We start from the raw sequence: 23553 nt of genomic DNA on the forward strand, positions 1-23553 counted from the left end.
TCTTACCACCAAGTTGACCAATTGGTTTCTTACCTATGTCAGAGGAACTGCACCTTTTTATCCCCACATTCATACCTAAGAATTAAGTTAAAAATAAAACAAAAAATGGTTTATTTATTTAACTTGTTGAATATCATTTAATTGATCAGTGATACCCTCTACAGATGTGGTATGAGAAGAGAATGACATTTAATAAATGTATCTACGATCTTTACCTTAAGTCAATACTCATTACTTATATTTTAGTAAGTAAATTAGTATAAGCAAAGTTCCTTTTCACAATGACAAACAGCTGAGAAGGAATGTACAGTGCCTAGAGTATGTGTCAAACTCAAAAGTGTAAAGGCATAGGACTAGAGAAAAAGGAGTTGGCGTAAAGAAAGAGAAGATATGACAGATGACACTTAAGCTATTTAAAGAGAGTATATTTTAGTGGAAAGAGAGTTCTAGAATCAGAAGACTCAAGTCCGGGTTCTCTATCTATGTAGTTTAGTTTAGTAGCAAGGGTCTAATTCTTTTTCCACTAAACCCTAAACTTGTAACAAGGTCACATATTTACTTATAGACAAATAAAATGTAGCTTCATTATTTTTTAAAAACCTATATGATTTTCTTCACAAACACCACCCTGCTGGATAGTGGGCAGGGGATGGCTAAAATTTAGGCAGGTTTATACTTTTCTATGCATAAAATCAAATAGACCCCTTAAGTAAGTGGTTATTCTTTTCAAAAAAAAATAACTCAATTCTTAGGATTCTGCTCTCTCTCTTTCTAACTTTTTCCTCTTTTAAAATAGCATCAGTGTATGGAGGAAGAATGCAGTTTACTGGACTGCAAGGCAGTGAAAGAAGACAGGGACCTTAGATCCACATAGTATCTTCTGGATGCTTGGTGGTCTCTATTGCAGGGTGGCCAGCCTAGGCTACTTTCTGGACTTGTGACTAGACTGAGAGTAATTTTGTCTCTGAATGTTTTACTAATCCTTGTTGCCAAAATCTTTGACTGATAACACCCAAAAATGGTTTTTTCTTGTTGGGTCAGTGATGGATGATGTTCTCATTCTAACTTAGTCTCACCTAAGATTTGGTTTGGGTTGTAGATCCCATTGAGTCTCTTGCCTTTTCTCAATCTATTTCTAGGCCAAGTTTTCACTCCAAAGGCTTAATCATCTCACTCCTGGCCACTGTGAACCCAATGACACATCTGCTAACTCTCAGCTCAGACTCCATCTGTACTCCTCCTGAGGAGCATATCAAATCTTAAGCTCTATCTATGTTACATGGAAACTGAGGGCTCTTGTAAAGCTAAATTCAATTCATCCTTTGCCTCACCTTCCTGTTTCTTAAATGACTCTAATGAGACCACATGCCAGGTTGTTATGTGGACAACCTGTGGGGCTAGCTTGTTCATAATAGGCCTAATTATGAAGCAAGAAGAGGTCTTCAACTCTTGGCAATTCCTTCAGTTTATCCACAGAGGCAGTGCAGTAAAGGAATATCAATCAAGACACACCACTTATCACCTGTCTCCCCACCCCTGGATTCCTTTGTTTTCTCATGGTATTTTCCTCTTTCTCTTTTTGTTTGACCAATACCTTCCTTAGATGAAACTCTCTGTTCTAGTGAATTTCTCAGGCCTACATCCTGGTGTGTTAAGGGGACATTAAAAAGAAATAGAAGATCCTTTTTTTATTTCCTCAATCAATGTCCAGATTTTTGACTATTATCTTGATAAATAAGTCAAAAGACTCAAAACTTATAGATGACTTCTTTGTTTTCCTGTCTTTACTCTCTGTCTGTGGCTATGAGACTCATGGGGAAGGTACTTTGAGGTAGAAAACAATAAAAACATGTTTTAAGGAAAAATTTAAAATGCTTCAGTTTGTTTATAGTCTCCCTTTATACTATTCAAAGGTTCTGTGGACTATAAAATCAATGTGTCTGAGTACAATGGCAGAAGATCTGGAAAAGTGCAGAAATAATCTAAGAATTAAATGACTTTTGCTCAGTGTTAGTGTAGATGCTGAACTAAGCATTTAAATAGCCCCTTGCTTGCATCATGATTTAGGAGACTGGGAAATCTAACGAGACTTAAATTATAGAAATAAGATTTTAAAGACACTTGACAGATAGTAGTATGTCTATATATCTTTCCTTTCTTCTGGTAGGGGAGTATAAGAGAGTGTAAATTTCTAGGTATACCTGATATAATTGGTACAGCAAAATAGGTAGAGCAGTAAGCAAAATATTGTCATCCTCCTCTTATTGTTTCTACAAAAATTCTTACCTACTCTTGTTCTCATAATAGATCATTATGGCTCAAGTGGTTCAATGGGCAATGACAATATTTGGAACTCAGAACAGTGGGCTGATTTGGAAACAGGCTAAACATCCATGTCATTTAGAATATGCATCTTAAGAGCCCACTATGCCCAGAGTTTTCTCTGGTTCTTTATGTGGCTTGACTGAGATGTGGAGACAGTGACTGGTCATTCCCTTGGTATGCAACAGAGCTATCTCCCGTGGCTCACTCTAGTTCCATCTCTGCATAGATCAGTACCTAAAACATATTAGATATTTACTAATATTTCTTAAAGGAATGGGTGAATGATTATCCCTATATTTAGAGTCTATTAAATAGAGTTTAACTTGGGAATTAGGACTATCAAAATATTTAATCGGTCTCAGAATTCTTCCTCTACAGGATTCTTACAGGAGAAGCTAGTCACATAAAAAGCAATAACAAATAAAAATTTAATAAAACTATTTACTACTGTAGCCAGAATTTAATTTTCTAATACAGAGGTTCTGGTTAATCTTGTTTGTAATACTCAGTCTGGATGGAAGGCATCAAGGGGCCGCTTACTGTCCTCTAAGCTCCAAATATGAATCTCCATATTTTAGAATACAGGATACTGAAGAATTGGCTTCATAATACAGGATACTGAAGCCTTAATAAGTGTGCTTAAGCATTCATGCATGGAAGAAGAGAAGCAGCCTCCTTGCACCTCAGAGAAAATGTGTCCTAACCAGAATTCTGAAATTTGAGCTACTGGTTCTGCTTTCTCTGTGGAGGAGGTAGAGGTACAAGGAAGATTATAGGAGGATAATGAAGGCTTACACCTATATTTTATGTTGTATATTTATGAAGACTATTCTTTCATTATCGGAGAAGAGTACATGGTATTGCCTGAGTGATTTGAACTTCAAATACATTTTAAAAAATCAAATAAATTCTTAATATTCAAAAATAATAAGAATATTTCCTTTTATTTGTGACCCTCAAAGTTTCTCCCAGTCATTGGTCTGTGCCACTTCAGGGCATTTCTCAGGACTTGCTTCACTTTATCATTTTGGAGACTGAAGACGAAGGGGTTCAGGAGGGGTATGATTATTCAGCTCAGGACCAAGGCACCTGTGTTGAGCAGCATGGATCGAGCCTCTGATATATGGACATAAAGAAAAATGGAGCTGTCATAGTAGATGATCACCACTGTAAGGTGCACAGGTGGAGAATGCTTCCTTGTGCTTGGCAGCTGTAGTGGGGGGCCCCTTAGAACAGTGGTAAGAATGCAAGCATAGGAAATTGAGGTGAGTGGCAGTAACACTGATGTGGAGAGCACAAAAGCCATCAGCTCCAGCAGGTGGTATTGCTACAAGAGAGCCTCAGTAAGGGTCAACTGTGACAAAAGAAGTGGTCAATACCATTGGTGCCACAGAAAGGTTAGCTGGCCATGAGGATGGTGGGGCAAAAGACCCAGAGGAATCCAGCTAGCCAGGAGGCCAGTACTAGTTGGGAACAGACACAACTATTCATTAGGGTCTAATAGTGAAGTGGTCGGCAGATTGCCAGATAATGATCTAGAGACATGACGGCTGAAAGGAAGATGTCAGTGGTTCCTAGGAGAAAGTAGAGGTAGGATTGGATTATGCAGCTGGCAAATGAGATGGAGCAATCCCCTGTGAGGATGATGACAAGTATCTTGGGAACTACAACAAACATGAGCAACAGCTCCAGAAAGAACAGGTTCCACAGGAAGAAATATAACTGTGCGTGCAAGCGTCTGTCCACCCAACTGAGCCCAATGATCAGTAGGTTGCCTATGGCTGTTATAATGTAGGTCACTGTCAACCCCAGGAACAGCAGGGACTTTAGGATGTGGCTACTGGGGAAACCCAGAAGGACAAATCTTATTACCTGAGTCCAGTTTTCATGACTCATTTCCAGCCACCTGCAGGAGAAAAGAAACAAAATTTTGTAACTGGGTCCAAAGCCTCTACATACTACTTTCCCTGCTTCACGTAGGCTGGATACCATCTCGGTGGTATGGCTTTAGAAGAATCCAGAAGAGTGAGGACTCAGAGAAGATTTTACAGAATAAATGTACCATGAGCAAAATTTTATCAGTATCAAAAATTCTTTTTTTAGTGTTTGTAGTTCCCTCTGTGTCCTGGCTTTACATAAAATAGAATACAAATCTGGGATTTTATTGTCTTTAGAGATTTTATTTTCCTTATAAGATTAGACTGTGCAAAGCTGCAGTCCTATCATAAGGTGTTTTGTTTTATTAAGACTTTGTTGTATAGAATACAAGAAACCCTTTTCTTAGGGTAATATTTACAACCCTTCTATCAATGTCAGCTCTGCCAACATTCTCATGGCATAAGATGTGGAGGGAAAGAGTACATTATCAAAAGAGAGAGGATATATCAACTTGCAATTTCAAATTTTGCCTTAATTTGTTCACCTGTCCTTGGAACATTTAGCATCTTATAAAATTCATTCACAAATTTTGAAGAATTGAATTTCACTGGATATCTTGGCTCCAAGGTTCTTTTCTCACATCCAACATCAAATACTAGAATTTCAAAGACCCTGCCTATCAGTTAGTGAAATTATTGGAAACCATTCTAAGACAAAAGAATAAAACTTATCAAGTCACTTTAATTGACAAGGAATGAAGTATTGAGAACTTTGACAAAGCTTAATTCAGGATCATCTATCGCTGCTGACTTCTGGCATTAAAGATGGAATGTGCATGTGTTTTCTCAATTCTGTTTGAAGCTGCCTGAACAAAGATTATCAGCTGAGGCAGGAGCCCTGGTTCTAAGGCTAAAGGATAGAGGCACTCAGACAATGCTCTGTTTAAATCTATTTTGGGCAGGAATAACTCCTGGGATTTAAGTAGCTAGCTAATAATAAAGTTTCATTCTGCTAGTCTAGAACCAAAACCAAAGAAATGCCCCCAATAAAACCCAGAAAAGGATTTTTCTGAGAACAGTGACAAGAATGCAAGTATATGTTTCATGTTTTTTAGAGAGCACTACTTCAGGATAACGATCATTTCAGATAAATTCATTAACTATGGCTATTTCCAAAGTATTAAGTAAATATTGAGTAGAACTAGCTTATAAAGCCTAGTCGTAATGCAATATTAGCTTCGGGCTACTGTTAAAAATACATCACTAAAATCTCTTATTGAGCACTCCATTGACAGTTAACCTGAATAACTGTAAGTTCTCAAGTCACTGTATTAGTTAGCTGACTATCTTATTACTCCAGATAGGAACAATATAACCCTTGTGTATGCATGTTTAAAATTTGGTCATTTTAAACATTAGAATAATCTTATTGGTTAGCTCACTTAATTTCTAAGAAGACTTGCCCAAAGCCACATAATTAGAAATTATTAGAGTTATTACTGGAAATAGTTTCTCATTCCCATGCACTTTGCCCTAAAGATACTTGGCAAGATGAGGCTCAATAAAGGGATATAGAACTTTGTGGGACACATACACATACACGTTTTTTATTCAATCTACACAATGACTTAATTTACATGGTGAAATAGCTATTATTATTGACCACTTTACTGGAACAGAGCAGGTTTAAAAAACCTCCAAGGAGGAGTTAAGATGCGTACTGTTTGTCTGACCATGGCACTGGTAAATATAACTATTTGAACTTGAAACTTAAACCTTCCAGGGGGAAAAAGAAGATTGATTTGAAATGTTACAACATAATAATAACTTCTAACCAGCATTTATTGAATAGTTACTATGTGCCAGAAACTTTTCTTCCATTTCATTGTTAAATTTTTCAGCAACTATACAAGGTAAGCATTACTTCCATCCTACAGGCAAGGGAATTAGAGTTAGAGATATCGAGGACCCATATCTAGTAAGTAGAAGGCTAGCAATTGAAATTTTAAAAGTCTGACTTCAGAGACCACACTTTTAACTGCTAAGCCATAATATCTTAGATGAGAGTTTGTGACTATAAATTTGATTTGATGTCAACTTCAGTTGGTTACCTTACTTCATTTCCTAATGATAGGAATTCTGCATACATAAATTAATTGTAGTTTGTTGCTTTGACGCTGAAAAAATGAAAATAACCCTCAGGATGTGTGTTATATTGAGCCTTATTGCAGAGGCTCTTGGCTCCTCCTCTAGAGCAATGGAAGATAGTTGTTCCAGCCCCAATCACCACTTCCCACCCCCCAGAAGATGGATTCCCTTATCTGAGTATGTTGTGGAAACGTATCCTTCAAGTTCTATCACAAGATGTGCTGGATCTATATCAAGTAAAAAGTGAAACATTCCACTTGAACTAGTTATAGGGTCACACACATTATCTACCTATTTTATCAATCTAAGTAGTGAGTATATTCCCTCTTGGCATTATACATTTGGCTTATTATCCTAAATCTGGATAGAAATATCAAAACCCTCTGATCTCTCTTCTGAAAGATAGGATGCTCCTACTAGGCCTTATCATAAACCTGTGCTTATCAGACTCTTCCTTAGTCTTTTCATGCTCATGGGTCATTTGGTATCATAAATTTCTCCTTGCCCAGCTGATGTATGTCCATGTATATATTTAGTCCTCCAAGCCTAATTACCTTTCTTTCAGTGCTCTTGTCATGCTTCTCTCAGCCAAATTCTTCTTATACTACTAGTAATGCATTGGTTTGTTTCTCTGGTCCCCTTTTTAGAAAAAATCCAGACATATTGAAGTCTGAATAGATTTTATGCCTTATAAAGAGCAAATATAAGTTTATTAAATTATTTCCTAAGAGCATGGAAAACCTGCATCAGAATTGTCTAGTTTTTTTTTCCTCTTAAAAATGTGTATTTCTAGGCTATAAAAGTACCTATAAAAAGGCAATCATTCTCTGGAGTTAGGGCCAAGGAATATATAATATAGATTTTAAACAACTTCTCTGGGTTATTCTTATTTACCTTATGTTTGAGAAGTATTGAATTTAGGGAGGAAAAAAAAAGGCACATTGGGCATGTTTGAGTGTGATTAGAGAAAAGGACTGAGGTGTGGGAGAGGGCTGATTTGGACGTAGGATATAGAAGAACCCAGAAATGGGAGGCCTAGTTTTCTAATCTAAAAACACCACCAACTTTCTAATGTGATATTAGAGCTAATTTTACAGCTGACCCAGAGCAGCAATAAATCTAGGCTTCTGAATTTTCACAGCATTCTGTATAGCTGTTTCATGCTCCAATATATCCATAGGTATCAAGAGATTATTTTCTACAGATGAGATTAGATACAGTCTTAAACACTTGCTATGTATCTAGTACCAGGTATTCTACTAGGTATTAGAGGTATGAAGTTGAATATACTACTTAGGAGCCCATATTGTAGTAAAGGTTAGATGTTTACAAGTGATGAATTCCATTAGAATTAAATTAAGGCCACAATTAAAGTAAAACAAAATTTTGCGGCAAAATTTTGTTTTAGGGCTAGCACAGAAAACACTTCATAAGATTAATAACATTTAACTGATCATTTAAGGATGAATGTTTCCAGATCAAAAAGGGATGAGTCTTTTAGGTTTAAAGTAACCAAAAGTACCAGAATTTTGGGGTTTTTCAATAGGAAAATGTAATTATAAAGAGTATTTATTCTTGATTATAAAACTGCTGTTCAAAATACACACATAATTATGTAAGCATATTCTGCTTTTAAGATAGCAAGACCTGAGCATACTATTTATTGAATAAAAAATGATTTAAACTTGATAAGCTTTTAAAGGTTCATAGGAGCATAAGCTGAGTTGGCTCCTGAAACAGAGGAAATTTAAACTTCATCTTTGGAGCCTTCCCATTTCAGCTAGTAGTGCTATAATATACCTATTATATGGTATTCTTGCTTTTAAGTTGTTGTCAAATAATCTTAAAATGTGTCAATTTAAAAATAGATGTGAATATTTTGAATTATTTGCTTCTTAACATAATTTAGGTTCTAAAGGCTTTAAGATATAATGACTAACATGATTAATTGTAGAATAAAAAATTTCCCTGAAATGATACTATTTTTGGCAGGTACATTGTCTTGTGTGCTCTCAAATATATTAGGTTGTCAGTTACTCCTCTACATGAAAACCTTGATCCTTATATGAAACTTAAATAAGAAGCATAAAGTTTTCCAAAAGCTGGAGACTTGGTACTTCAGGTATTAATAAAAGAAAAAGTTGTTAGTCTTCTTATCTGGGTATTTGAAACATAAAAATCAGAGTTTCCCATAGTGCAGTACTTTACTTTATTGGCTCCGATGTTGGTCTCTGTATGTAGAATTCAAGAACTGAAGTCAGGCACGGAGGGTTCTCATTTCTATCTTCCCTCGGTGGAAAAAAATGTATTGCTCTGTGCAATGAAATGTATCATAAGTCCAGTTCTAAGTCAGGAGTAAGAACACAAAGTTGCTTGAGATAGAATAAATTGGCTCTTGTACCTGTTCTAATACTGAATTTTTTAGGCTTCTTCCCCTTGCCCTTTGAAGAATGTGCACTCAGAGGACCTGTCTGGTTCCTGTTTATGTTCAATGGAGCATACAGAAGACTTCTTGCATCAACAGTTCTGTTTGCTTTACGTGACACCAAGCAAAACCCTTCTGCAGTTTTGAAAGAGAATTTTCTATAATTTCGCATGATTATTTTATTCCACACCTAATCAATTAAAATTCACTTTTACTTGTTTAAACTTGCTATGAAATCCCAAAAGGGAACAACATTGACTGAACTTTACTAAAAACAAACAATGTAATTGGTCCTTTGAGGTTATAGAGGGTGAGTTTGAGATTTGTCGTAGAGTGACAACCATATTTTTTCAACCCAAAATAGAGATATTTCTTGAGGACAAGAATAGAAGAAAATTTGCTACTACATTCAAATTTTGGCACATTGTCTTAAGCTATGTAGTGACTCAATGAGGCCTTGGATATCTTAAGAATGTAAATAAATTATTAAAATTATATGTACATGTAATAACATAACAAAATTTATTTCCCTTATTCTTTTTTAAATTCAACTTATTGGGATGATGGTTAATAAAATTAAGTAAGTTTCAAGTGTAAAACTTAATAATATGTCATGTGTATTGCATTGTGTGTTCACCACCCAAAGTCAAATCTTTTTTTGTCACCAAATACTTGATCTCCTCCACCCTTATCAACCTCCCCGCTCCCTCACTTCCCTTTGATAACCACTAAACTGTTGTCTGTGTCCATCAGTGTCTGTTTATTAGTCTTGTTTGTTGCTTTCAGTTTTACATCCCACATATGGGTGAAATTATATAGTTCCCAACTTTTTCTTTCTGGCTTATTGTGCCTAGCATAATAATCTCAAGATTCATCCATATTGTCACCAATGACAGTATTTCATCTTTTCTTATGGCTGAGTAATATTCCATGGTATATATACATGCTATATCTTCTTTATCTAATTATCTATTAATGGCACCATAAATAATGATGCTATAAACATCGGAGTGCATATATCTTTACAGATGAATGTTTTCAATTTTGGGGGTAGATACCCAGAAGAGGGTTTGATTATTATTTCGATTTTCCTCCTGTTAATTGGTCTATTTAGATTTTTCTAGTTCTTTGTGATTCAGTCTAGGAAGGTTATATATTTCAAAGAACTTGTCCATTTCTTACAGGTTATTGAATTTGGTGGCATATGGTTTTTCCTAGTATTTTTATATAATCTTTTGTATTTCTGTAGTATTTGTTATAACTTCTCTTTTACTTCTGATTTTGTTTGTGTATTTTCTCTCTTTTTCTTTAGTGAGTCTAGCCAGAAGTTTGTGATTTTATTGATCTTTTCAAAGAACTAGCTCTTTGTTTCCTTAACTTTTCTCCTGCCTTTTTGTTTTCTATTGCTTTTAGTTCTGCTCTAATTTTTAAATATCCTTTCTTCTGCTGACTTTGAGCTTCATTTGTTCTTCTTCTAGTTCTTTAAGATGTAGTGTTAGGTTGTTTATTTGGTATTTGTTTGTTTGTTTGTTTCTTGAGATAGGCCTGGTGGTTCCAGAAGCATAGCACAGTGAGAGATGTCCCCAGAACTCTCCCCTTGAAATTACAATAAGCTGAACATCTAAAGCTCAACAAATAACATCAAAGCTGCACACAAGTACGTCTGAGTGAGTGATCTGTGCATAAGAGCTTCCGGAGGTCAGAACCGTGGGAGTCTGGGTGTAAATTGGGAGGAACAAAGAAGCTACCTCTTGCAGCAGAAGCTCCCCACAGAAGGTGGAGGAAGAAAGAAAATGCTGCTGGTTCCCCAAACAGCCCTGCCTAAAAAGTCTTTGAGCTCTACGCAGTGGAGCCCTAGGATCAGGTCAGAAAACAGAGTGAAAACTAAGTGCAGAGGGGCAACAACTGGGTCTTAGCAGCAGCATTATAAAGTGTAAGGTGGAGACACAGAGAATATCAGCAACCTCCACCCACAAACACAAAGCGCGCCCTCCTTTCACTCCATATCCTCCAAGACTGAACACCACGGAACCCCAGGGGGATTAGAGCAAACGTTACCTAAACTGTTACTAGTATTGACAGGAACAGAGACTGAGAGTAGTAACCATGGTGAATATTTGTGAGAAAAAAAGGCATTAAGTCTCAAATTGGGATCCAAGTAGCTTTGATGTTACCTACTGGAAATTAAAAAAAAAAAAACCTCAATATAATAAATCTTTCTTAAAAAAAAAGCAGAATACACTAACATAAATAGCCATATGGAAAAATAGTCCATTGAATACTGCGAACAAACAAGGATATAAGGCAGCAAAGAAAGAAAGAGAAAAATCTCTAGAAAATAAGCTTAAATACATAGAAATATATAACTTAAATGACAGGGAATTCAGGATTATACTTCTGAAAAAAACTCAATGAGATCAGAATGGATTTAATTCAATAAATCCAGGAGTTGAGAAAAAACTAGACATGCAGAATGGGTTTTTTAGCAAGAAGACTTAAATCCTAAAAAAGAACCAAATAGAAATTCTTAAAATCAGAAATATACAAAATGAGATGAAGAATGAAATAGTAAGCTTAGTAATTAGAGATGACCAAATGGAAGAAAAGGTCAGCAATATTGAAGACAGAAATCTAGAAATAATTCATAAGGAAGAAGAAAGAGACTAAAGAATGAAAAATAATAAAAGAGAAATACAAGAACTAGTTGACACCATCAGGAAAGGCAACATAAGAATAATGGGCTTTCCAGAAAGAGAAGAAAAGAAGGCATCAAGGAGAATACTCAGACGAATAGTTGATAAGAATTTCCCAAATTTAAGGAAAGAGCTGGAGCTTTGAATCCAAGAAGCTAACAGAACACCCAATTATCTCAACCCAAAAAGGCCTTCTCCAAAACACATTATATTAAAATTATAAGAAATGAATGACAAAGAAATAATTCTGAAGGCAACCAAAGGAAAAAAGACAATAATCTATAAAGGAAATCCCATTAGTCTATCTTGGGGCTTCTTAGTACAAACCTTACAAGCAAGAAAAAATTGGAACCATATATTCAAACTATTAAATGGAAAAAATTACCAGCAAGCATAATGTGTCCAGCAAAGATCTCCTTTGGATATGAAGGCCAGAAAAGTCCTTTACAGACATACAAAAGTGAGGGAATTTTCCACCGTGAAGCCTGCTTTACAGGAAATACTGAACAAAATGACAAAAAATATATGCTATGAGTAAGGCGACTAGCAGGCAGATGAAAGTAAAGGAGTGCAACCCATAAACAGGGTATTATAAGCTTAAACGATAAGAAGAGAATTACTATTGCAAAATAGACATTAAAATTCAGCATACATAAGGATAATGAGACAACAATAACAGAACAGTGGAGAATTCAAAGATCAAATTCACAAAGGGGAATGGAGATGAGGAACGCTCAGAAGAAAATATGCTACTGTATATGTGCATGTGTGTGTGTGCATGTGTGTGCTTGTGTGTATGTGTGTGTGTGTGTGTGTGTGTAACCATCCTTTACAAATTCTTAATAACAACCACAAGGCAAAGATCCAGACTGAAGTACATGACAAAGACAAGTAGGATTAGAGGGAAAATCCACAAAATCCGACTAAATTAAAATAATAAACAGCTATGCAAGGACAAGAAAACAATGAAAAAACCAAGTTACCAGAAAGCAAAAGGAGACTCTTCCTCCACTTGTATGTTTTTGGCTCTTTTGTCAAAAATTATTTGTCTGTATAAACATAGTACTCTCGATTCTGTTATACTTGTCAGTGTGTCTGTTTTTCTGCCAATGCCATGCTGTTTTGATTATTGTTGCTTTGTAGTATAATTTGAAGTGGGGTAGACAGAAGCCTCCAGCCTCATTCTTTTTTCTCAGAATGGCTTTGGCGATTCAGGGTCTTTTCTGCTTTATACAAAGCTGATGATTTTTTGTTCTATTTCTTTAAAAGTGTCAATGAGATTTTGATGGGGATTGCATTAAATGTGTATAATGCTAAAGGTAATAACATCATTTTAACTATGTTGATTCTTTCAATCCAAGAATATGAAATACCTTTCCATTTCTTTGTATCTTCTTTGATTTCTTTTAATAGGGTCTTATAGATTTCATCATATACATTCTTTACATATTCCATTATATTTATTCCGGGGTATTTTATTCTTTTTGTTGCAATTACAAAAGGAATTTTTTAAAATTTCTTTTTCATTATTAGAATATAGGAATACTATGGATTTTCAAACACTGATGTCGTATCCAGAAACTTTTCTGTATTTGCTTAGTGTTTCAGGTCGTGCTCTTGTGGAGTGTTTAGGGTTTTCTATATAGAGGATCATGTCATCTGTGAATAGTGAGTTTGACTTCTTCGATTCCAATTTGGATGGCTTTTATACCTTTCTCTTGTCTGATTGCACTTGTTAAGACCTCCAATGTTATATTGAATAACAGTGACAATAGTGAACAGCCTTGTCTTGTTCCTGATCTTAGAAGAAAGGTTTTTAGTTTTTCACCATTAAGTATAATGTTGGCTGAAGGTTTGTCATATATGGCTTTTATTATGTTAAGTTACTTTCCTTCTATACAGATTTTGTTAAGTGTTTTGATCATAAATGGATACCGTATCTTGTCAAAGGCCTTTTCTGCATCTCTTGATATGATCGTATGATTCTTATTCTTTTATTTCTTTATGTGGTCTATCACTAACAAATTTGCATGTGTTGAACCATCCCTGTGTCCCTGGGATGAAGCCCACTTGATTGTGGCATATAATATTTTTGATATGTTGCTCTATTCGGTTCACTAGTATCTTATCTAGGATTTTTGCATCTGTGTTCATGAGAGATATTGGTCTGTAGTTTTCTTTTTGTGTATGTTATCTTTACCAGGTTTCAGTATCAGGGTAATATTGGCCTCATAAAATGAGTTGGGAAATATTGCCTCCTCTTCGATTTTTTGGAAGAGTTTCAGGAGAATAGGTAGTAAATCTTCTTTGGATGTTTGCTAGAATTCACTGGTGAAGCCATCTGGTCCTGGACTTTTACTTTTGGGTAGGTTTTTGATGATCGTTTCCATTTCCATACCGCTGATGGGTCTATTTAGATTTTTCAGTTCTTCTTGGTTCAGTCTAAAGGTTGTATTTTTCAAAGTACTGGTCCATTTCTTCTAGGTTGTTAAATTTGGTATTTTGTACTTCTTCATAGCATTCTTGTACGATCCTTTGTATTTCTGCAGCGTCTGTCATAATTTCCCCTGTTTCATCCCTGTTTTTGTTTGTTCTGTCCTTTTTCTTTTTTCTTTAGTGAGTCTAGCCAGGGATTTGTCAATTTTATTAACCTTCTCAAAGAACCAGTGCGTTGTTGCATTTATTTTTCCATTTTTTTTGTTTTCAATATCATTTAATTCTGCTCTAATTTTGATGATTTCTTTCCTTCTGCTGACTTCAGACTTTGTTCTCCCTTTTCAGGGTTTTTAAGAAGAAGTGTTAAGTTGTTTATTTGGGCTCATTCTTGTTTTTTGGAGGTAAGCCTTTAATGATATGAACTTTCCTTATGACTGTTTTTGCCATGCCCCAAAAGTTTTGATGTGTTGTGCTATCATTTTCATTCATTTCTACGTATCTCTTGTTCTTTCTTTTTATGTCTTCTTTGACCCAGCCATTCTTCAGTAGCATGTTGTTTAATCTCCATGTATTCATGGGATTTCCTGCTTTCTTTCTGCAGTTGATCTCTAGTTTCAAAGCATTATGATAAGAAAATATGGTTGGTATGATTTCAACCCTCTTATATTTGTTGGGGCTATCTCTGTGTCCCAGCATGTGGTCAATCCTTGGTAATGTTCCATGTGCACTAGAGGAGAGTGAATATGCAGCCGTTTTGGGATGGAAGACTCTGTGAATGTCAGTTATGTCCAGTTGCTCTAATGTTTCATTTAAAGTTATCATTTCTTTATGGGGTTTGTTATTGGATGATCTTTCCATGTCCAACAGTGGAGTATTTAGGTCCCATACTATGACAGTGTTCTGGTCTATTTCTCCATTTAGTTATATTAGTAATTGCTTTATATATACTTGGGGCTCCCTGATTAGAAGCATAGATATTAATAAGTGTTATGTCTTCCTGGGGCATGATTCCCTTTATCATTATGAAGTATCCCTCAGTATCTTTCTTTATCTTTTTTATTTTTAAGCTTATTTCATCTGATATTAGTATTGCTACTCTTCCTTTTCTCTGAATGCAATTTGCTTGAAATATCATTTTCCACCCTTTCTCTTTGAGTCTATATTAGTCTTTGAAACTGAGATGTGTCTCCTGGAGGCAGCATGTGGTTTGGTTTTGTTTTGTTTTGTTTTTTGATTCAATCCGCAACTCTGTGCCCTTTTATTGGTGAGTTCAGTCCATTTACATTGAGGGTGATTATTGAAATATGAGGTCTTATAGACATTTTATGTTTTCCTTTCTGGTAGCTCAGTGTTTCCATCGCTTCTTTGTCTTTGTGTTTCTGTTTTGTTTTTGTTTTTTAATTATTATTTTGGTTGGGTTTTGTGGGTTTTTCCCTCTGGTGCTTCTTATTTTATGATATATACTTCAGTTCTGAGTCTTTTATATCTGGTTACTATTACGAATATATGGAGGGTAGTTATATAGATGTAGTAGTACATTTTTGCCTGCGCATGCCATATATCCGTCCTCCTTTGCAGATTTGGATCTTTGAATCCTCCCCTTTTCTGTCATTGTTATCTCAATTTGTCCCTATGTGTGCTGAATGTTCATTACTATCTTGCAATAGTAAATATCTTCTTATTGGTGAAGCTTATAGTGCCCTATTCTTCTGGTTCTATAGCCTTCTAGTCACCTCACTTCTAATTATGGTTTTTTTTTTTTGGTCATTTTGTTTTAGGGGAGCTGACCTCTTTCAGCATTTCCTATAATGCGGGCCTCATAGTGGAGAATTTCCTCAATTTTTGTATGTCTGGAAAGGTCTTTATTTGTTCTTCATCTCTAAAGGAGAGCTTTGCTGGATACATTATTCTTGATTGGTAGTTCCTATCATTTAATAGTTTGAACATTTGATTCCCCTCCTTTCTGTCATAAAGGTTTGTGCTGAGAAGTCCAGAGATATTCTAATGGGTTTTCCTTTATAGGTTACTGTCTTCTTTTCACTGGCTGCACTGAGAATTCTGTCTTTGTCTTTGATTTTTGATCATTTAATGTCATGTGTCTTGGAGAAGGCCTTTTTGGGTTGAGATAACTGGGTGTTCTGTTAGCACCTTGAATTCCAAGCTCTAGTTCATTCCTTAGATTTGGGAACTTCTTGTCAATTATTTGTCTGAAAATGCTTTCTAATCCCTGCTCCTTTTCCTCCCTTTCAATAATGCCCATTATTTTTATGTTGCCTTTCCTGTTGGTGTCAACTAGTTCTTGTATTTCTCTTTCATTATTTCTCATTCTTTGGTTTTTCTCTTCTTCTGATTTATTTCTGGATTTCTGTCTTTAATATCACTGATCCTCTCCTCCACTTTTATTTCCCAAGATTGCTATTTCATTCTTCATCTCTTTCAGTGTGTTCTTCATCTCCAGAATTTCTATTTGATTCTTCTTGATGGTTTCAGTCTCCTTATTAAAAAACTCATTCCACTGTTCTCATTGTTTTTTCAATTCCTGGAAATGTTGATATGAATTATTTTGGATCTCGCTGAGTTTTGAAGACGTGCCATCCTGAATGCTCTGTCATCTAAGTAGCATATTTCTATGTCTCTCTTTTTCTCTTTCTTTCTGAGATGCCTTGTCACCTTGGTTGTTCATGATGTTTAATGGGCTATTTCTCTGTCTGGGCATTAATGAAAGTGTTTTCATTTTTTTTCCCCCCAGAAAGATGATATATTATATATCTCTCTTTAGGTGCTTTTCTTTTGGTTTCCAGTAGGTGGTGTGTAAGCCTCTTGGATCCCTACTTTATAAAAATTCTTAATAATGCTTTTTTTTTCTTATAAATATCCAATCACGCTTGCTACCCTCAGTCCCTGTCAATGTTAGTGACATTTTCAATAATGTTTACTCAGATTACCCTGGGGCTCTGGGGTGTTAGGTCTTGGGGCATATGGGGGGAGGGGCCCTTTGGGTTAAGGGATGGGGACTGCGTTTCAGTCTCCTGTTTAGTATCTGTGACCATTAATAATCAACTGTATATAGTATATAGTATATAGTATATAGTATATAGTATATAGTATATAGTATATAGTATATAGTATATAGTATATAGTATGATAAAGTGGTTAAGAGCTTGCCCCCTATATGAAACAGTTGTGTAATGAACAAGAGTGAGTTCTATTGGATCATGGTGTTTAAAGTTTTGACATTACCCATATGTAGTTGCTTCTCTGTCATCCCTATTTCTCTGATTTTTGCCCTGATCCCTATGTGGAGCTTATAGCTCTCTCTTAGGCAGGGCTGTTCAGGGAGCCCACTGTACCTTCACCCCTCCCCTTCCTCTTGCTGGGATATATGGGTGCAAGAAGCAACTTCTTTATTTCTTTCAGTCTACTTCCTGACTCCCAGGGAAGTAGACTGACCTGTGGTAGCTTTTATGCACAGATCCCACACTCAGACATGCTGATATACAAGTTGGATGTATTTTGTTGACTTTAGATGTTCAGCTTATTATTCTTTCACAGGGAAAGATCCGGGGACGTCTCTCACTCCACCAAGTTTCTGACTGGAGTACTTTCTTTGTATACCAAGTACTTTGCAAGTCAACTCTTATTTAATTATCACAATTGTATAAGGCAGAATCTACTTTGTTCCTATTTTATATATTAGAAAATTAATTTTTTGAGAGAGTAAGTAGTTTGCCTAAGTTTAGGCAGCTAACAAGAGAATCACACAAGATTTAAATATGATCATTTAACTTATGGGCCAAGCCTTAATATATGAAATAGTTGTGTAATGAACAAGAGTGAGTTATATTGAATCATAGTGTTTAAAGTTTTGACATTACTCATATGTAGTAAAACATTAAAGATAAATTATGATAAGTTGAGGTTGAATTTTTGGCCTTCAAGTGTACCTGGAACATTCACCAAGATAAACCACTAAACTATACACTGAAATACAAAATAAATTTCAAAACATTTTTAAAAAATGAACAGACCTTTGCAGGACGTTTGATCTTCTCCAAAATGTCCAGTGAGTCATCTGGCTCAAGCCAAAAGTTCCTTGATATTTGGTCCTGTCCAAAACATCCATTAAGACATTCTCTCTATGGAAATATGAGAGGAAAGAATAAGCATTTCTTACATATTAGGAAACAGGATCTGCTAGAGACTGGGTACTCAACAATATTTCTCAGTGACAGATGCTACACTGAAATCATATTTATTCTGATTTTTATGAAATGAACAAACGGATAAACAAATAAAGAATATAATATGATAAAGTAGTTAAGAGCTTGCCGCCTAGAGTCTAATGACCAGATATAAGTCTCATGTCATCTTGTTGTTAGCTGCCTGAACTTAGTCAAGCTATTTATTTTCTAAAACTCCTTTCTTCTCCACATTCTAGGAGTCTTGGATTTTTCCACCCTTTACTTGTTTTCTTAAAGTGAGGAGAAAGAGCTAATTCTGAAGGCTTAGTCCTAAATGCATTGGGCCATGCTTTTAGCAGTAGGTGGAGCTACGATGCTTCAAATGCATGAAAGTGACTCTTTAGGATCAGTTCTTTTATTAATAGGAAAATGAAACTTTTTGGCACTTTCTAATCACACTTATTCCCAGAAATTAAATAAATTGATACATAGAATCCATTTTCTCTTTGTGGGTGATGTCCACAGTTTTCTCTTTGCTTACAGTGGTTTAGGCAAGATGGAATAAGTAGGAGGCCTCATTTGGTCTTAAGACTAAGGTGCACTTTTCATCCTAATATTTATTAGAGTTCTGCTTTCTACAGATAATGGTCTCCTTGGCTATTCCCAAAGCTGATACATTCATCTTATTTGATTAGTGGCCTCTGTGTATATTTCATTCTACATGTATTGGTAACACCAAAATGAAATATTTCTATTTTTACTGTTGTCAATTAAATTTTTTTTGATATAAGAAAAGAAAGTAAAATAATATTTTATGTTTTATTACATTCTGTAATTTCTAGTACTCTGCTCTTTCTTTAAGTTTAAAATTCTTTCTGTTATTTACCTTTAGCATTTTTTTAGTGTTTCTTGTAGTGTTGAACTAGAAGCAACAATGTCTTCCTACTCAGGTTTATTTGGAAATTATTTTATTTGTTCTTTACTGTTGTGAGATTTTCAGTAAAGACCCCCTTACCTTTCCATCTTTTGAACACTTTAAGGCCATTTCGCTGCCTTCTGAGCCTCACTATTTCTGACAAGGATTAGCTGTCATTCATATCATTGTTTCTCTGTGTGTAATTTTTGTTAATGTCTTGGTAGCTTAGGTGGTAATGGCACATATTCAAACACCTTTTAACATGGACCAAATATCAAGAGCCTGTTGGCATGGACCAAATGTTTTGGACAGGACTAAATGTCTGCAAATCAATGGAACATCAGTGAACTCTAGAAAACTTCAATTTCCCAGATATGTATGTAATTGAAGTCCTAAAGTAGGAAGAGGGCAAAAAATAATGGCCAACATTTTTCATATTTAATAAAAACTGTAAACCCACAGATCCAAGAAAGTCGACAAACCTTAAGCATAAGAAATGTGAAGAAAACTACACACAGGTACACCATAATCCAATTCTTAAAAACACTGGTATATAGAAAAATCTCAAAAAGAGCCAGAAAAAAGACATGTTATCTGTAGAGAGTAAAAACAAGGATGTCATCAGAAACAATAGACGCTAGAGAACAATGGGGTAACATCTAAAATAATTAAAGATAGTAAAATTTTCTGACATAAGGTTGTCTACCTGGAAAAAATCCTTTAAAATGAATGTGAACTTCTGCTTCCAGAAGGATGGAGCAGGTATACTTTTTCCTATTTCTTCTGATAAGTAGAACTCAAACCCTGGTCTTGTAAAAACAAACATAAAAGAACTCTGAAAGATAAAGAAGAGAAGGAAGACTGGCTAGGATCCTTGGGACCTGAGGAATGACACAGCTATGAGTACCCTAAGATTTATTTTTGCTGAATATATTCTGGAATTTGAGCTGAAGAGGCCAGAAATCCAGAAATACCAGTGGGCATGAACAACAACGACGACGACAAACTCAAAATGAAGAGTCAAAAACAGAAACAGCTTGCCTTTTGGGACTCCTCAGAATTATGCCAGAAAAATGGTAAAATAGGAGGTCCACAGCTCACACCTCCCTCTAAAAAAAAAAGTGATCAGCAGACAAGATTGCCTTTGTGAGGGCCTTAGTTTAGAATACAGGTAGAAAGTTGTGAAACCCCAGTGAAGACCAGATGGAGCAGAACAGCTTTGGGAAACAGCCTATGTCCTCATGGTACACCTGCTGAACATATTCCTGGCTACAGACTGAAAGTAGTCCTATTTCTCTACGGACTTGGCTCTAGCCCCACTAGGCTGCATTCGTAAAAGCATCCCTAACTGTCAAGGGATATAGGAAGAGCCATACCTGTCTATATCCTTGGTAACAGGCACAGACCCATTGACCTTGGACATTATCACAGATTCTGAAGTGACTCCAGCCTCACTGTACTATTGTCCAGAGTCATTTCTGTTGGTCCAGGGACCAAACAATGCCCATCATTGCTCCTGACAGAAGGCCCATGGACTTCAGTCCTGACTGTGGACCCTAATGTGGCTCTGTAACTTAGTTCCAGCCCACTCTGCCATATTTGGGTACAGTTCTACCTCCCCCACAACACACACACATCCACAGGGAAATACCATATAATCCAGCAATTTCACTTATGAATATATATGTCAAAATAAAATTATTTTTTTCTCAAAGAGATATCTGCACTTCTATGTTTATCATAGCATTATTCATAACAGCCAGAATATGGAAACTACCTAAGAGGCTGTCAATGGATGAAGAATATATGAAATATATATATATATAATGCTTTCATATGTCCTTCCCAAATATACAATTTTAATTTGTCAAGTATACCTCAATAAAGCTGGAAAAACAAGTCTGTTCATTTTAGCTCTTTTTAAAGGAACATAAAGGGGGCAGCCTAGTAAGAGAGAAACTTTAACATAATAACCACTCTACTATATCCAAAGTCTATTGAAAAAAATGTAACCCTAATCTCATGACAGAAAAGTGTAAATGGGAACCCTAGCCTTCCACCCTCACAGGATGTATGACGAATTCCCAACACTTTCATTGGGGTGGAGTCAGAATGCTTCATAGAGTATTAGGACTTTCATCTTTGCTATGACTACCCACCAGTAATGGGGCATCCTTCCTCCTTCTTTGGGGTTATGTCAGAGAGGGACTCAACTTGAAGGGAATCAGAGCTTTTATCATTGTCCACTTGCAATGATGTCACTTCATTGCAGTGTCAATTGAGACAAGGTGGGGAGGCAGAGCTACAACCCCATTCAGTGGTAAGAAGTGTCAGAAATCTGAATTTCTTAATTGACCTGGCAGTAATGAGGTGGTGTAACTACTTTCCTTGGCTAGAGCAGTGTCAAAGAATGTCACCTAAACAAAAAGTTTAAATAAAATCTAGACTCTCATAATATAATACAAAGATGTTCAGGTTTCAAAAAAATCACTCATTATACCAAGAATGAGGAAGATCTCAAACTCGAGACAAAAATAACAAATAATACATGCCATCCTGAACATGACAGGGGTATTAAAATTATCTGACAAAGATTTTAAAGCAACCATTATAGGGTTGGGATTGGGTATAAAAGATAAAGGTATTAAGAAGTACAAGTTGGTAGTTACAAAATAATCATGAAGATGTGAAGTACAGCATAGAGAATACAGTCAGTAATACTATAATAACGATGTATTGTTCCAGGTGAATACTAGACTAATCAGAAGGATCGCTTTGTTAGTTAAATAAATGTCCAACTACTGTGCTGTACACCTGAATCTAAAATAAAATAATATTGAGTTTGGAGAAACTCAATCTCCAGATCTCTCTCCTTGAAACAACAATAAGTTGAACATTTAGAACTCAACAACAACAAAAAAACCACCTAAACAGCACACCAGTATGTCTGAGAGTGGGATCTGTGCATAAGAACTACCACAGGTCAGAACCCCACGTGTTGGGCAGTAGATTGGGAGAAATAAAGAAGCTGCCTCTTGCAGCCTTCAGAGCTCCCTGTAGGAGGAGGGGTGAGTTCCCTGAATAGCCCTGACTGCGAGTGCTGTGAGCTACACACGGCCAGCAACAGGGCCTAGTCATCAAGGCAGAAAACAGAGAAGCAGGACAGCAGAAAAACAACAGTTGATTTTTACCAACTGCAGTTGCAAAATCGAGGTTGAGCTGCAGCCCCCAAATCCCAACCCAGAGCGTCCTTCTCCCCAACCCTCCGAGACTGATCACTGAGGAGCTCAGAGAAATCTGAGCAAACACTACCAAAACTGTTGCTAACACTGACAGGGACTGAGACTGAAGGTAGTGAGCGTGATTAAATATGTAAAAGAAAAAAAAATATTCTTAAGGCTTTTATATAAAGCAGGGATCCAAGAGGCTTAGATGCCATGTACAGGAAAGCAAAAGAAAAGCATTTTCTTTGCAGCAGGATAAAGAGAGATCTTTATAAAATAAATATTTTTGGAAAAAAAGCATAATACATTTCCATTAATACCTAGATGGAGAAATAGTTCATTGAACATCATGAACTACCAAGGTTACTAAGCATTTCAGAAAGGAAAAAAAAATCCAGAAAATAAGCTTACAGACATAGAAATATGTGGATTAAATGACAGAAAATTCAGGATGGTACCTTGAAAAATCTTAGTTTTTCAAAAGAAGTCATGCCAACAATTTCAGGAAGGGATAAAACACCTAGATGAGCAGAGCAAGGAGATTGAAACCTGCAAAAGAACAGAATAAATCTTCTAGAGATAAAACATGTGCAAATACACACACACACACACACACACACACACACACACACACACACACACTGCAAGAGTAAAAATGAAATAGCAAGTTTGGGAAATAGAGTCGACCAAATGGAGGAAAGGATCAGTGATATCAAAGACAAAAATCTAGAAATAAATCAGAAGGAAGAAGACAGAAACCTAAGAATGAAAAATAATGAAAGAGAAATACAAAAATTACTGATACCACCAGGAGAGGAAACATAAGAATAATGGGCAGTATCAAAGGCAAGAAAAAGGAACAGGCGCTAGAAAGCATTTTCAGAAAAAATACTTGATGGGAATTTCTATATTTAGGGAATAAGCTGGAGCTTGGAATTCAAGAAGTCAACAGAACACCCAACATTCTCAACCCCAAAAAGCCTTCACCAAGACACATTGTATTAAAGTTATCAAAAAGTTATCAACAAAAAAGATAGAATTCTCAAGGCAGCTAGGGAGAAGAAAATGGTAACTTATAAAGGAAAACCCATTAGATTATCTTGGACTTCTTAGTAGAAACCTTACAAGTCAGAAAGGAATGGAATCAAATATTTAAACTATTCAGTGAAAGTAACTACAAGCCTAGAATCCAGTTAAGCTCTCCTTTAGATATGGAGGAAAAATTAAGACCTTTCCAGACATACGAAAATTGAGGGAATTCTTCACTACGAGGCCAGTACTACAGGAAATACTGAAAGGGTTCAGCTCACCTAAAACAAAATGACAAA

The 23553-nt window shown here is 35.8% G+C and overlaps 1 protein-coding gene across 2 annotated transcripts in view; it reads right to left on the minus strand.

The window, feature by feature from the left end:
* LOC107502265 (olfactory receptor 8D4) overlaps positions 1-23553 on the minus strand; it is a 127629-nt gene that overhangs the window by 61867 nt on the left and 42209 nt on the right. The window contains exons 2-4 of one of the 2 annotated variants that reach the window (XM_016129324.2): positions 17933-18040; positions 6524-6577; positions 4198-4231 (exon numbers count right to left, since the gene is read on the minus strand). In XM_016129324.2, the coding sequence (XP_015984810.1) occupies positions 4198-4221 (24 nt within the window). In that variant the 5' untranslated portion in view covers positions 4222-4231; positions 6524-6577; positions 17933-18040. Of the gene's footprint in view, positions 1-33; positions 76-4197; positions 4235-6523; positions 6578-17932; positions 18041-23553 lie in introns of those variants that run through there. The other variant, XM_036221197.1, reaches the window with a different exon arrangement.

The sequence above is a fragment of the Rousettus aegyptiacus genome, unplaced genomic scaffold (assembly GCF_014176215.1).
Source record: "Rousettus aegyptiacus isolate mRouAeg1 unplaced genomic scaffold, mRouAeg1.p scaffold_m13_p_5, whole genome shotgun sequence".
NCBI lineage: Eukaryota > Metazoa > Chordata > Mammalia > Chiroptera > Pteropodidae > Rousettus > Rousettus aegyptiacus.